General features: G+C 37.4%; 1 protein-coding gene across 10 annotated transcripts in view; it reads left to right on the top strand.

Moving 5' to 3' along the window:
* TRDMT1 (tRNA aspartic acid methyltransferase 1) overlaps positions 1-15,495 on the top strand; it is a 104,498-nt gene that overhangs the window by 58,723 nt on the left and 30,280 nt on the right. For 7 of the 10 annotated variants that reach the window (XM_025000332.2, XM_015473979.3, XM_025000333.2 and 4 more), the window contains 1 exon segment: positions 378-487. The exons of 2 other annotated variants lie outside the window; for them this stretch is intronic. In XM_025000332.2, coding sequence (XP_024856100.1) covers positions 432-487 — 56 coding nt within the window. In that variant the 5' untranslated portion in view covers positions 378-431. 10 annotated transcript variants of the gene reach the window in all.

Here is a 15,495-nt window from a genome sequence, read left to right as displayed (position 1 = left end):
TAGTTAATTTCTAAATTTCCAAGCCATTTGACTTTTAAGAATATCTTTCACTTTTATGTTTTTGGTTTAATTTAGGAAAACTTTGCATTTGACTCATAAATGTATACCTTAATGGAGGAAGGAAAGCAAATATGAAACATTTGTCTTATTTTTGGCACCAGCATGTTGTTGAGAGAGATGAACCAGAGGTACATAAATATTCCACTTCCCACCTGGTTCTTCCTGGCTTTGTTGTCGACTGACAACCTGAGATCTGACTAGATAATTGAGGAAGTGAGGAAATGTACTACAAAATTCTGTTATTTTAGCCCTTTTCTATAATGAACAAATTGATCTTCAGGACTTGACATTCTAAGATATTCCGTTTATCATTACAGAAAGCTGTATACCTGCACAAGTGGTGGCTGCTGTTGATGTAAACACTGTTGCTAATGAAGTATACAAGTATAATTTTCCTCACACACAGTTACTGGCCAAGACAATTGAAGTGAGTAACAATTATTATTCTTTTAATAAGTATATAGCAAGTAAAAATGTGATTGAGGAATACTGCAAGATACTGATTTTTGGTGTCTTCATTTGAAGATAAGTCATATATAAATGAAAAGGTTTAGGAGAAGGGAATTAAATTTATTTTTTAATTCTGTCAGAAGGTAGCATGTAATTTTTTTTCTTTTTTACTTTTTAAAAATTTCTAGCTTTAGAGAGATAAGATCAGTAATTTGGTCTTGAAAGAATTGAAAAGTAAGCATATACTCTACTTCTAAATGTGTAGTTTTATAATGATATTAAACTTGGCTTAATTCTTAATTTTTAACCAGTACTCAGGTACAGTATGGAGAAGGCAATGGCACCCCACTCCAGTACTCTTGCCTGGAAAATCCCATAGATGGAGGAGCCTGGTAGGCTGCAGTCCATGGGGTCGCTAAGAGTCGGGCACGACTGAGCGACTTCACTTTCACTTTTCACTTTCATGCATTGGAGAAGGAAATGGCAACCCACTCCAGTGTTCTTGCCTGGAGAATCCTAGGGATGGGGGAGCCTAGTGGGCTGCCGTCTCTGGGGTCGCACAGAGTTGGACACGACTGAAGCGACTTAGCAGCAGCAGCAGGTACAATATATATATAGCAGGAAGGAAAAAAGAGAAAATGAAAAAAAATCATTGGTTATATTATTGGGTTGGCCAAAAAAGTTCATTCAGGTTTTTCTGTAAAGTTATAGGCAAAAACCGGGATGAATTTTTTGGCCAACCCAATACTTACTGAATGCTACTTAAAAAAAAAATTTTTTTTTTTTTATTTTTAATTGAAGAATAATCACTTTACAATATTGTGTTGGTTTCTGCAATACATCAACATGAATCAGCCATAAGTATACATATGTCCCCTCCCTCTTAAATCTCTCTTCCACCTCTCACTCCATCCCACTCCTCTAGGTTGTCACAGAGCCCCAGTTTGAGTTTGAGTCATACTGTAATTCCACTGGCTATCTATTTTACATATGGCAGTGTATATGTTTCCATGATACTCTCTTCTTGTTGACGCCTGTCAAAGTTAAAGATAGTTTTTTGCTTGTGATGAACTCAGCAGAAGTATTTAATGCATTGTTACTTTCAAAATACAGTGTAATATGAAATTGTGTTTTTTCTCCCAGTCTTATGTTGTGCAAAATTTTACACATATTTCTCATGAAACTGTAATTTATATGCAAGAAACTGTACTCTTTGTGTATAGTTTGAGTTTTGACCAATGTCCATGGGGTTGCAAGACTTGGACAAGACAGCGCACACACACTCACACAACATCCGCTACCCTAAAATGCTCCTAAGTGTCAGTCTCTTACCCAGCCCTAGCAACCACTGATCTGCTTTCAGTCATTACAAATTAAATATTCTATTTCTAGTATACCATAAATAAAATCATGAGTGTAATTTTTCTGAGTGTGACTTCTTTTGTTTAGGGTAATGTTTTTTGCATTGTATCAATCAGTAGTTGCCTCTTCATTACTATTTCATGATATTCTGTATGTACAGGTATTTGTGGAAATTTCATATTGCAAAATGTGTATCCGTTCACATGTTTGACATTTAGATTGTTTCTAGTTTTTGACTATTATAAAAAGGTTGCTGTGAAGATCCATGTATAAGTTTTTGTATGGACTTTTTTTTTCTTGTGGGTAAATACCGAGGAGTAGAATTGCTGGAGTGTGTGATAGACTTCTTTAATTTTATGAGAAAATGCCAACTGTTTCACGTAGTGTTCATACCATTTTATACTCACACAGTCAGTGTTTAAGTGTTTCAGTTATTTTACATCTTTACCAAAAGTTGCTATTGTCAATCTTTTAAATTTTAGCCTCTCTTGTGAGCATACAGTGATATTATGATTTCAGTTTGCATTTCCCTGGTGACTAATAATGTTGAGTACTTTTTTATTGGCCATTTCTATGTCTTCTTTGATGAAATTTCTTTTTTACTTTTTTTTTTTTTTAATTGGTATGTTTGTGCTTTTTCATACTGTTCATGGGGTTCTCAAGGCAAGAATACTGAAGTGGTTTGCCATTCCCTTCTCCAGTGGACCTAAACTGTGGAAAATTCTGAAAGAGTTGGGAATACCAGACCACCTGACTTGCCTCTTGAGAAATTTGTATGCAGGTCAGCAAGCAACAGTTAGAACTGGACATGGAACAACAGACTGGTTCCAAATAGGAAAAGGAGTACGTCAAGGCTGTATATTGTCACCCTGGTTATTTAACTTATATGCAGAGTACATCATGAGAAACGCTGGACTGGAAGAAGCACAAGCTGGAATCAAGATTGCCGGGAGAAATATCAATAACCTCAGATATGCAGATGACACAACCCTTATGGCAGAAAGCGAAGAACTAAAGAGCCTCTTGATGAAAGTGAAAGAGGAGAGTGAAAAAGTTGGCTTAAAGCTCAACATTCAGAAAACTAAGATCATGGCATCTGGTCCCATCAGTTCATGGGAAATAGATGGGGAAACAGTGGAAACAGTGTCAGACTTTATTTGGGGGGGCTCTAAAATCACTGCAGATGGTGACTGCAGCCATGAAATTAAAAGACGCTTGCTCTTTGGAAGAAAAGCTATGACCAACCTAGACAGCATATTCAAAAGCAGAGACATTACTTTGCCAACAAAGGTCCTTGTAGTCAAGGCTATGGTTTTTCGAGTAGTCGTGTATGGATATGAGAGTTGAACTATAAAGAAAGCTGAGTGCCAAAGAATTGACGCTTTTGAGTTGTGGTGTTGGAGAAGATTCTTGAGAGTTCCTTGGACTGCAAGGAGATCCAACCAGTCCATCCTAAAGGAGATCAGCCCTGAGTGTTCATTGGAAGGTCTGATGTTGAAGCTGAAACTCCAGTACTTCGGCCACCTGATGCAAAGAACTGACTCATTAGGAAAGACCCTGATGCTGGGAAAGATTGAAGGTGAGAGGAGAAGGGGATGACAGAGGATGAGATGGTTGGATGGCATCACTGACTCAATGGACATGAGTTTGGATAAACTCCAGGAGTTGGTGATGGACAGGGAGGCCTGACGTGCTACAGTCCATAGGGTTGCAAAGGGTTGGACACAACTGAGCAACTGAACTGATATTTGTGCTATTATCATTTAGTTTTAAGAAATGTTGACATTTTCTGGTTTCACATTGTTTGTCATAAATATTTTCTTCAATTCTGTAATTTGTCTTTCCTTAACTGTGTTCACGAAGTGCAGGAGTTATTTATCTTTTTTTTCTCTTTTATGGGACAGTTTTTCTGTCTTGCGAAGTCTTTGTTTACTCCATTTTTTCCTGTTAGTTTTATAGCTTTGGCTTTTACATTTAGGTTTATGACCCATTTAAATGGTTACGTTTTGTGTGTGGTCTCAGGTAGGAGTAATTTTTTTTTTTAATGCATATAAAATTATCCTAACACCATTTTCTGAAAAGACTATCCTTTCCACAAATTCTTTGACATCTTTGTTAAAAAATAGCAGATCATATGTGTGTGAGTAAATTTCTGAATTCTGTCTTCAGTAGTATCTATGTTTTTATCCTTATATCAATAACACACTATTGTTTATTGTATCTTTATAATATGTATTAAATTCAGGCAGTGTAAGTTCTCAAAATTCTGAATTTATTTTTTAAGATTATTTTGACTACTCTCTAATTTACATTTCTGTATAAATTTCAGAATCAGCTTGCCAATTTCTACCTAAAAAAGGTATTTTGATTGAAATTTCAGTGAGTGGTTTTGGAAGAACTGATCTCTTCATAAAATAATCTTCCAGTTTATGAATATGATATCTCTTCACTTATTTAGGTCTTTATTAATTTGTATCAGCTATATTTTATAGTATTTAGTTAATATTTTGTAATATTTATTAACCTGGTATCCTGTAACTTTGCTATATTGACTTATTGGTTCTGATAACCTTAATGTTGATTTTTTAGGATTTTTAACATATACAGTTCTATTGTCTGAGGAAAAAAAGTTATACTTTTCCCTTCCAACCAGTATGACTTTTTCCTTGTCTTATTGCATTGTCTAGGACCTTCTTTACAATGTTGAATAAAAAGTGTGATATTGGACATTCCTGCCTTCTGCCAGATATTAGGGGAGAATTATTTAGTCATTTATCATTTAACATCTTAGATGTTAGTTGTATATTTTTCATGTATTACATGTTTAGAGGAACATGGATATTTAGAAGCAGGTGAAGAAAGGAGAAGAAGACTGGCAAAGAGGTTGGAGGAGAAATAGGTCTTAGAGTTTTAAGTGTCAAAGTAGGAGACAATTTCAAAAACAAGAGAAGAATTGGTCAGAGGGATGGCAGTAGCTTTAGAAACTGGCTTTTTTTTTAAAAAAATATTTAAATGCTTCTGTGAGAGGAACCGGGAAATAGATGGGGAAACAGTGGAAAGAGTGTCAGACTTTATTTTTCTGGGCTCCAAAATCACTACAGATGGTGACTGCAGCCATTAAATTAAAAGACGCTTACTCCTTGGAAGGAAAGTTATGACCAACCTAGATAGCATATTGAAAAGCAGAGACATTACTTTGCCAACAAAGGTTCGTCTAGTCAAGGCTATGGTTTTTCCTGTGGTCATGTATGGATGTGAGAGTTGGACTCTGAAGAAGGCTGAGCGCTGAAGAATTGATGTTGTTGAACTGTGGTGTTGAGAAGACTCTTGAAAGTCCCTTGGACTGCAAGGAGGTACAACCAGTCCATCCTAAAGGAGATCAGTCCTGGGTGTTCATTGGAAGGACTGATGCTAAAGCTGAAACTCCAGTACTTTGGCCACCTCATGCGAAGAGTTGACTCATTTGAAATACTCTGATGCTGGGAGGGATTGGGGGCAAGAGGAGAAGGGGATGACAGGATGAGATGGCTGGATGGCATCACTGACTCGATGGACGTGAGTCAGAGTGAACTCCGGGAGTTGGTGATGGACAGGGAGGCCTGGCGTGCTGCGATTCATGGGGCCGCAAAGAGTCGGACATGACTGAGCGACTGATCTGATCTGATCTGATCTGATGAGAGGAACCGGGAGACACAGGTTTGATCTCTGTGTCGGGAACATCCCCTGGAGGAGGAAATGGCAGCCCACTCCAGTATTCTTGCCTGGGAAATCCCATGGACAGAGGAGTCTAGCGGGCTACAGCCCATGGGGTCGCAAAGAGTCGGACATGACTGAAGCGACTGAGTATGAGCATGCCTTTTATTAAGTTGAGGAAATTTCCTTTTATTTCATTTTCTAAGAATTTGTATTATGAATGAATAGGTTTTGAATTTTGTCAAAAACTTTTTTTTCATCATTTAACACGATTATATAATTTGCCCTTTTATTCTGTTAATATGGCAATCATATCAACTCCTTTTTTGAATGTTAAGTCAATATTGCATCCCTAGGGTAAATCTGACTTTTTTATGATATAGAATCAGTTTTATGTTAAACTGCATCATAGTTGCTAATATTTTATTAAGTATTTTTACATTTATCTTTGTAGGTGACTTTTGTACTTTCCTCATAAAATATTTGTGTGGTTTTGATATTAGGGCGATATCAATACTAGCTTTATATTGGGCTGAAAGTTTATTTGGGTTTTCTGTAAGATGGTATGGAAAAACTCAAATGAACTTTTTGGCCAACCCGGTTGGCTTCACAGACTCTTATTTTCTCTAAAAGTCTGTGAAGAACAAGTATTAGATCTTCTATAAATAATAGCATTTCATCAGTGGAGCCATCTGGACCTGTAGTTTTCTTTGTGGGAAGGTTTTTAATTATGAGTAAAGTGTCTGCCTACAATGTGGGAGACCTGGGTTTGATCCCTGGGTCAGGAAGATCCTCTGGAGAAGGAAATGGCAACCCACTCCAGTACTCTTGCCTTTTAAATTATGAGTTTATTTATCTGTTATAAGACTATTGAGGCTTTCTATTTATTTTTCATTCCATTTTGGAAATATGTGTCTTTGAAGAAATTTATCTTTTACTCTGATTTGTCAAGCATATTGACATAATGTTGTTCATATTTCCTTATTTCCATTGTTTATCATTCCTGATGTTAGTAGTTTTTATCTTTTCTGTTTTTTCCTCTACTACTAAAGCTAGAGCCTTACCAAATTTATTGCTTTTTTCAAGTAAACAGGTTTAGATGGAATTGATTTTATCTATTATTCATTTGTACTATTTCACTAATTTCTACTCATCTTTTTTGTTCTTTTCTACTTTGTGTTTAATTTACTCTCTGTTACACTGCTTGCATTGGGACTTTAGATGATTGACTTGAGTTTGTGTTTCTTTTTTAATGCAAATATAGAATGTCATACATTTTCTTAAATTTCAGCTAGAAATCACAAATTTTCATATGTCTTATGTTCATTTTCATTCAGCTCAAAGTATTTTCTAATTTCCCCTCTGATTTTGTCTTTGGCTTATGTGTTAATTTGTAAGAATGGCTCTAAAATTTCCAAATATTTAGGAATTTTTCAGATATCTTTCTGTTACTGATTTCTCATTTCTGTTTTATTTTGTATTTTGGTGTCATACTGTGTATGATTTTAGTTATTTTAAATTGGTTGAGACTTGTGTTATGGCCCAGAATTCACTCTGTCTAGTGAATGCTTTGTGTCCTGTTGGAAAGAATGTGTATTCTGTTTTTGTTGAGTGGACATTTATAAATGTCATTTGGGTCAAGTTAGTTGATAGTATTGTCAGTTTTTCTGTATCCTTACTGACTTTTTCCTATCAATTGCTGAGAGAATGTTATAATATCCAAGCACAACTGTGAATGTCTATTAACTCCTTTTAGTTTTTGCTTGATTTTATCCAGAGCTCTTTTATTAAGTGTATATGCTTTATGATTGTTTTCTTGATTAATTGACCTGTTTATCATTATGAAATATTCCTCTTTATCCCTCAGAATTATTTCTTGTTCTGAAGTCTACTTTCTTGATATTAATATAGCTTCTTAAATTAATATAACTTCTGCTTTCTTATGGTTAGTGTTTGTATGCATATATTTTATCCATCCTTTTAATTGTGCCTCTTTTTCTGGCTGTGCCATGTGGCTTGCTAGATCTTAGTTCCCAGACCAGGAATTGAATCTGTGCCCTTGACAGTGAAAGTGCAGAGTCGTAACCACTGGACCACCAGCGAATTCCCAGTCCTTGCATTTCAATTAGATTTATTATAAGATCCCTTCATATTCACTGAGACTGTTCATTTTTAGTCTATTCTACTCCGTTTGCTTTGTTTTAGAAGCACACTATATTGCTGTATCTTTAAGAGGTTATTTTTGATATGTAACTGTTCATTTTAGATATTTTTCATTTCTAGAAGTTTCAATTAATTCTTTTTTATGTTCTTGTCTCCTTATAATATTTTCGTTTTCCTTTAAGTATTTGAACAAATTAATGATATTTATAATGACTGTTTTAAAATCTTTGTTAATTCCAGCATGTCATTGTTGGGTTTGTTTCTATTGATGGATTCTTCCTCCATTCACCCCTATTTGTTATGGGTCACATTATCTTGTTTAATTAGCATTGTAGTAGTTTTTTATTGGGAACCTAACATTGTACGTTTTACATTTTTGAGTGCTGGAGTTTACCGTAATCTTTTAAAGACCGTTGGATTTTGTTCTCAGAAGCAGTTAATTTCAGATCATCTTGATTCTTTTTGAGGCTTATTTTAAGCATTTCCGAGTGTATGTGGAGTAGCCTTTACTGTAAGGGTAGTCTAATCTTTGGAGAAGGCAGTGGCACCCCACTCCAGTACTTTTGCCTGGAAAATCCCATTGATGGAGGAGCCTGGAAGGCTGCATTCCATGGGGTTGCTGAGGGTCAGACACGACTGAGCAACTTCACTTTCATGCATTGGAGAAGGAAATGGCAACCCACTCCAGTGTTCTTGCCTGGAGAATCCCAGGGACGGGGGAGCCTGGTGGGCTGCCGTCTAGGGGGTCACACAGAGTCGGACACGACTGAAGTGACTTAGCAGCAGCAGCAGTCTAATCTTACTATTAATATGCGACCTTTCTTCGATTGCTAGCTATTGGGTGTCCAATGTTCTCAACTAGGTTGTGGTGGTAACTCGAATGATCTCTTGCCCTGAGATCTGGGAACTTTTTTGGCTTACAGCTTCCCAATAATGGTTCTTTTCCTGGAAGTTGGTCTGTCAAGCATTTTGCCTGATAGATGCACAGGTATGCTCAGCAGGACACTCAAAGGGAGTGTTATGCAGATTTCTGTATTTCATTACTTATGCAGCTTCTTTTAGTGTGGTAATCTTGCTCTGCAAATTCTAGTCACCTTGACCTTGAATGCCAGTGTCTCTCTTCAACTCATCTTCTTTCCCAGGTACAGTGTGAGTGTCCTTTCCCTTCACTGCTCTGTGGAAATTATCTCCAGGTAGAAAGTCTAATTATCTTCAACTTTTTTTTTTTGTCTTTTTCCAAGGAATGCTAGTCCTATCTGCCTGTGGTCCAATATCTGAAAATAGTTATTACATTTCTCCCAGTTTTCTAGTTAATTTATAGAAGGAAAGTAAGTCTCTTAGAATTTACTCCCTCCAGACAGAAGCAAAAGTCTCACAAATTTTATTTAAGTAAGATACAATTCATTATACCATGAAGTCCACCACTTTAAAGTGTATACTTTTAGCATTTTTCTTTTTTCATTTACTGACAAAGTTGTGTAAAGATTGCCACTTTCTAATTCTAGTCCGTTCTCATCCCTGTAAAAAGTAATCTGGTGCCCATTAGCAGTGACTCCCATTTCTCCCTCCCTCCAGGCCCTGGAAGCCACTAATCTACTTTCTGCCTCTATGGATTTGACTTTTCTAGGCATTTCATGTAAATGGGATCATATAATACGTGGCCCTTTTTTGTCTGGGTTCTTGCGTGTCAGTGCTTCGTTTCTCTTAATGGCTGAATAATATTCCATTATATGGATGTACCACATTTTGTGTATCCAACAGGTTTGTCTTAAGTTTTCTTTTAGCTGGATATGAAATAGGGCCATTTCCTGGCTCGGTGATTGGGTATTTACAAGGTAAAAGTCATCTATTTATGTGTTGAAGAACATCTGTCACTGATATTGAGAACAGAATATTTCTCTGCACGGGCCTCATCGAGAGAAGTACTACGGGTATAACATCATCTTTCCAGTAACTGGTAGAGTGCACTTCATGAACATCATGGCAAACTGCACTAAGTCTGCCAGTCTCATCATGGATGTAGGGCAGAAGTAAATACAGGGTCAGGAGAAACATAGCTGCTGAAAAGTAACTGGTTTGACTCATATGTAGGCAATCTGCATTTAGGTTCCAAAATTTCTGTGACATAGATTATGATAGCAAAATTTATTTTATTTAAAAAAGTTGCATCTAAGTTTAAATTTAATGTAAATGTTTAAAAGTTGATGCAGCCAAATATCCAATTCAGCAAGGGTTTTCTCCCACTGAACAAAATATGAAACAACAACACAATCTCAGTAAAGCACCCATTACGTTTGATGACTTAACCTTTTTTCTTTTTTACCTTCTAAGGGAAACTGTGAGACACTTTACATATTTGGGGTTCCCAACTACATGCCAGAAGAAATTTGGGGGCATTTGGAATAATATATATGTAACCATTTTTCTAGCGATAGCTCTATTTCAATACTAGTTTTAATAGATGATAATAAGTCGTATTATCTGCATATGAAATAAGAATACTAGGGAGAGGAAAGAATGGAGATAGGTACCTCCCACTCATTTGAGAAGAGAGAATCAGTTCATTAAAACCATGTCTATGAGAAAAAAGTCGATGTGCCTTCCTACAGCTGTTAGTCTCTTCTTGGATGTTCTCTTCAGCCCTGTTCTGTAATGGAAAGAGTGTGTCATGTCCAGATCACATGTATCAGAAGTACATTGAGGGTCATGCTTAAAAAGTAGTTGGAAGTTTAATGGAGAACTTAGGAGTAATGAGAGACTTAAGAGATTTTAAGTTTCATAAGCGGGAGGAGAAGGGGACGACAGAGGATGAGATGGCTGGTTGGCATCACCGACTCAATGGACATGAGTTTGAGTGAACTTTAGGAGTTGGTGATGGACAGGGAGGCCTGGTGGGCTGCAGTCCATGGGGTCACAAAGAGTCGGCCATGACTGAGTGACTGAACTGAACTGAACTGAAAACAACATATTCTGATCAACTGAAATTTGAGAACATTGACTTCATGCAAGTTATTGAGCCCTTAGAGGAACACAGATATGCCTGAGAACTAGTCTTTACCTGCAGAAACTTACTGCTTAGTGCAGAAGTTGGACTTGGGAACAGTTTTCTTTGGGACTTCTGATTGAATGTGACAAAGACAAGATATTTCTATTCTAAAATTATATTTCTTTTCCTAATAGAAATAAGAGAAAAGAGGGGATGGGAAACCATTATGAATGAAAATAGGATTTAAACAGAAACCAAAACAAAAAAGAAAACTGAGAAAAATAATGTCAGATGTAGTGGCACTAAGACACAGTGAATGAAGATGGCAAAGTTGCATTCAATTTAGATCTCTCTGTGCGTCATGCAGCTTTGAGAAGGACAAGGGAGGAGACAAAGCAGACCCAGCAATTGTTTGTTCAAAGTGAAGAGAAGAGACATTAAAACATTCTGAATCACTGGGCTGAAAACATCACTGCAAGCTTTGCAGACTTCTTGCTCATTCTAAATGTGAGAACATGGTTAAGGACAGAGGCATGGTCTTAAGTTAGAGAGCTTTCTGGGTTCTTCCCAGAAACTGCAGTGACAAAGTACCTACTCTTTCTTTCATCTTTTCAGCAAATTTCTAGATTCAAGTGATCTCCATTAAAAAAATATATATCAGATCAGATCAGATCAGTCACTCAGTCGTGTCCGACTCTTTGCGACCCCATGAATCACAGCATGCCAGGCCTCCCTGTCCATCACCAACTCCCAGAATTCACTGAGACTCACGTCCATCGAGTATTAGTAATTAGAAAGGAGCCTTTGAGGCTATGCTGATAGAGTACTTTTTGAAGGAAGGAAGTAACATAAACAAGCAGAATATTTACAGAAAAATTGTATGAAGAAGCAGAAGAAAATTACAAACACACATCTCCATTAGTTTGAAACCTTAAATAAAACTTGGTATCTTCAGGAACTCAAATAAATGTATTGTTGTTCAGTCACAGTCATGCCCGATTCTTTGCAACCCCATGGACTGTAGTGTGCCAGGCTTCCCTGTCCTTCACCATCTCCCAGAGTTTGCTCAAACTCTTGTCCGTTGAATCAGTGGTGCCATTCAATCATTTCTTCCTCTGTTGTCCCCTTCTCCTCCTGCCTTCAATCTTTCCCAGCATAAGGGTCTTTTCTAATGAGTCGGCTCTGTGCATCAGGTGGCCAAAGTATTGGAGCTTCATTCAAAAGCGATAATAAGACAATAGACTTGAAAACTATCAGTGGTCTGGGAAGAAGAAAAAAAGATGAGAAAAATAAAACCATTATAGAAATAAAAGCTATGTCAGAGTGGCAAACAAAAGACAGCAAAACAAACGGGGCAAAAGCATTAACAGAAGTAAATGAAAAACATTCCTGAAATAAAACCTCCAACAATTCATGAAGTGTATTACCTGTGAACCCTTATTGAAAAAAATGATTCAGTCACTTAATCTAACTAAGCAAGAGATGAATCAGAGTGGAAAACCCAGAAATAAAGCTGCCATGTTAGGAAGGAAATTATGGTCAGGAAGCAAGGTGAGAGTGTCATAAATCTTTGCAGTGTAAAAATACTATAATTGGAGTAGGACGGGAAAGTGAGACTCAAAAAATATGTCTGTTCTTTGAAAGATAAATGAAGCTTTAGGTTTTTAGGACATTATTTCATGTTGTTGTCAGGAGCTCAGCTGAGCTGTCAGGGATCAGAGTAGCTGATTAAAGCAACAAGGCAAAAGTGAAAGAGTGAAGCCTTAATTACTTGCTATAGAGAAAATGTCTATGCCCTGCCCCCTGTTGTGTTTCCCTAGGGTACAGCACCCTGCTGGGAAGTTGAGTGGATCAGCAGACGTGGGAGTCAGCTAACAGTTGAGGGAGCCCCTGGTATTGGAGGAGAGAGTGAGATTTGCTGGGTATAGTCATAGCAAGAGAAATAACTTCCAGGGCTCCTCCTCCTCCCAGAAGGAGGCCTTGGCAGAAATAGATGGCAGCTGAAGAGGACTCTGTGCCCACAGACAGAGAGACCTTGGAATGCAAATAAGTGAAGAGCATGACCTTCCAGGGGGCCAGAGACCTTGCACTTGCTCTCAGAGACTGCCAGGCACTGGCCTTGCACAAAGTCTGGAGTGGGGAGGATGACTTTGCCCAGCACCTGCTGGGTGAAGCCTTTGTCACGGCGATGTGGTCAGGCCTGAAAAGTGCATGTATGTTTTTAACCAAGAACAGGACAGTTACAAAGATAATTGGTAATAAAACTAAAATCTGGTATTTATCTAGATCAGATCAGTCGCTCAGTCGTGTCTGACTCTTTGCGACCCCATGAATTGCAGCACACCAGGCCTCCCTGTCCATCACCAACTCCCGGAGTTCACCCAGACTCACATCCATTGAGTAGTGATGCCATCCAGCTGTCTCATCCTCTGTCGTGCCCTTCTCCTCCTGCCCCCAATCCCTCCCAGCATCAGAGTCTTTTCCAATGAGTCAACTCTTCGCATGACGTGGCCAAAGTACTGGAGTTTCAGCTTTAGCATCAGTCCTTCCAAAGAAATCCCAGGGCTGATCTCCTTCAGAATGGACTGGTTGGATCTTGCAGTCCCTTGCAGTCCAAGGGACTCTCAAGAGTCTTTTCCAACACCACAGTTCAAAAGCATCAATTCTTCAGCGCTCAGCCTTCTTCACAGTCCAACTCTCACATCCATACATGACCACAGGAAAAACCATAGCCCTGACTAGATGAACCTTTGTTGGCAAAGTAATGTCTCTGCTTTTGAATATGCTCTCTAGGTTGATCATAACTTTCCTTCCAAGGAGTAAGCATCTTTTAATTTCATGGCTGCAGTCACCATCTGTAGTGATTTTGGAGCCCAGAAAAATAAAGTCTGACACTGTTTCCACTGTTTCCCCATCTATTTCCCATGTAGTGATGGGACCGGATGCCATGATCTTCGTTTTCTGAATGTTGAGCTTTAAGCCAACTTTTTCACTCTCCCCTTTCACTTTCATCAAGAGGCTTTTTAGTTCCTCTTCACTTTCTGCCATAAGGGTGGTGTCATTTGCATATCTGAGGTTATTGATATTTCTCCGGCTAATCTTGATTCCAGCTTGTGCTTCTTCCAGTCCAGCATTTCTCATGATGTACTCTGCATATAAGTTAAATAAGCAGGGTGACAATATACAGCCTTGATGTACTCCTTTTCCTATTTGGAACCAGTCTGTTTTTCGATGTCCAGTTCTAACTATTGCTTCCTGACCTGCATACAAATTTCTCAAGAGGCAGATCAGGTGGTCTGGTAGTCCCATCTCTTTCAGAATTTTCCACAGTTTATTGTGATCCACACAGTCAAAGGCTTTGGCATAGTCAGTAAAGCAGAAATAGATGCTTTTCTGGAACTCTTTTGCTTTTTCCATGATCCAGCGGATGTTAGCAATTTGATCTCTGGTTCCTCTGCCTTTTCTAAAACCAGCTTGAACGTCAGGAAGTTCACGGTTCACATATTGCTGAAGCCTGGCTTGGAGAATTTTGAGCATTACTTTACTAGCGTGTGAGATGAGTGCAATTGTGCGGTAGTTTGAGCATTCTTTGGCATTGCCTTTCTTTGGGACTGGAATGAAAACTGACCTTTTCCAGTCCTGTGGCCACTGCTGAGTTTTCCAAATTTGCTAGATAGGATATGGAAAATTACTAGTTACTGCAATATAAGTATGTGAGCTGAAAACTTGCTGGGTTTGTGCATCGTTGTATTCCCAGACCTATCACAGTGCTTAGCATATTATAGATACTCTGAAATATTGGTGAGTTAGATTATGAACATCATCTAATGAACTACATATTGTGCCTAGAAAATGGAAAAATGCCAGGCATAACAGATATTTCAGAACTGATATTAGATAAGATCTGTCTAAAGGCAAAATGTATTTATGAGTCATAGAAAATTGCTTTATAATGGGGATTAATACAATGATCAAGAAAGTTCTGTTCTTGAATAAAACATGTAATTTTGAACAAATTATTCATGAACAAAACATCAGAATTCATAGGGCAGAAAATAGTATGAAATATCCACTCAGTAAGTTTTTATTGAAGATTTACCATGTGCCACAATATTTTAGTTCTCTTTAGATTAACAATAAATTCACTAAAACAGTCAAAAGTTGTTGTTTACTAATCTACCGATTTCTTCCTAAAGTTTAAATGAAAATTAAGTGTAAGAATGACCAGGAAGCTTTTTGAGAAAAGAAGTAATAACACAAGTAGTATGACAAAGTTGCTCATCAACACTCAATAAATGAAGTACTGCATGAAGTTGATCTAATGTTTTCTGAAAGCAAAGATTTTTTTTTTAACTTGAATGCTCTAGTTATGAAAAAAGAATAGATTTCCATTAGTGTTATTATAAAATATCAAATTACTAGAGTTAATCCATGCATCTCTGTAACTACTTTCTTGAATCCTGTCACATACACTGACCTAGATTGCTAAATTAAAGATAGTTGTGAATGGTTTATTGAGTGATTATGTTTTGCATAACTTCTCTGTCATTTGGGTTGTGCTATTAAAAAAAAATCACCCTTTCCAAAAATCCTTTAAAATTGTAATTTTAAATGTCTAATTGCAGGTATTGAGTTATTAAGTGTTTACTTCTTTTAGGTTCTAGATTTAGGATGCTCCTAATGTTAAAAGTTGTTGTTTGTTTTTTATTTTAATTTTAGGAATTTAGCTTTAATCAGTCTACAGTCAGTTGTGAAGTCAATAAGTTGCTTTTATTAACAGC

The sequence above is a fragment of the Bos taurus genome, chromosome 13, assembly GCF_002263795.3.
Source record: "Bos taurus isolate L1 Dominette 01449 registration number 42190680 breed Hereford chromosome 13, ARS-UCD2.0, whole genome shotgun sequence".
Classification (NCBI taxonomy): Eukaryota; Metazoa; Chordata; class Mammalia; order Artiodactyla; family Bovidae; genus Bos; species Bos taurus.
This window is presented reverse-complemented; position numbering and strand designations above follow the sequence as displayed.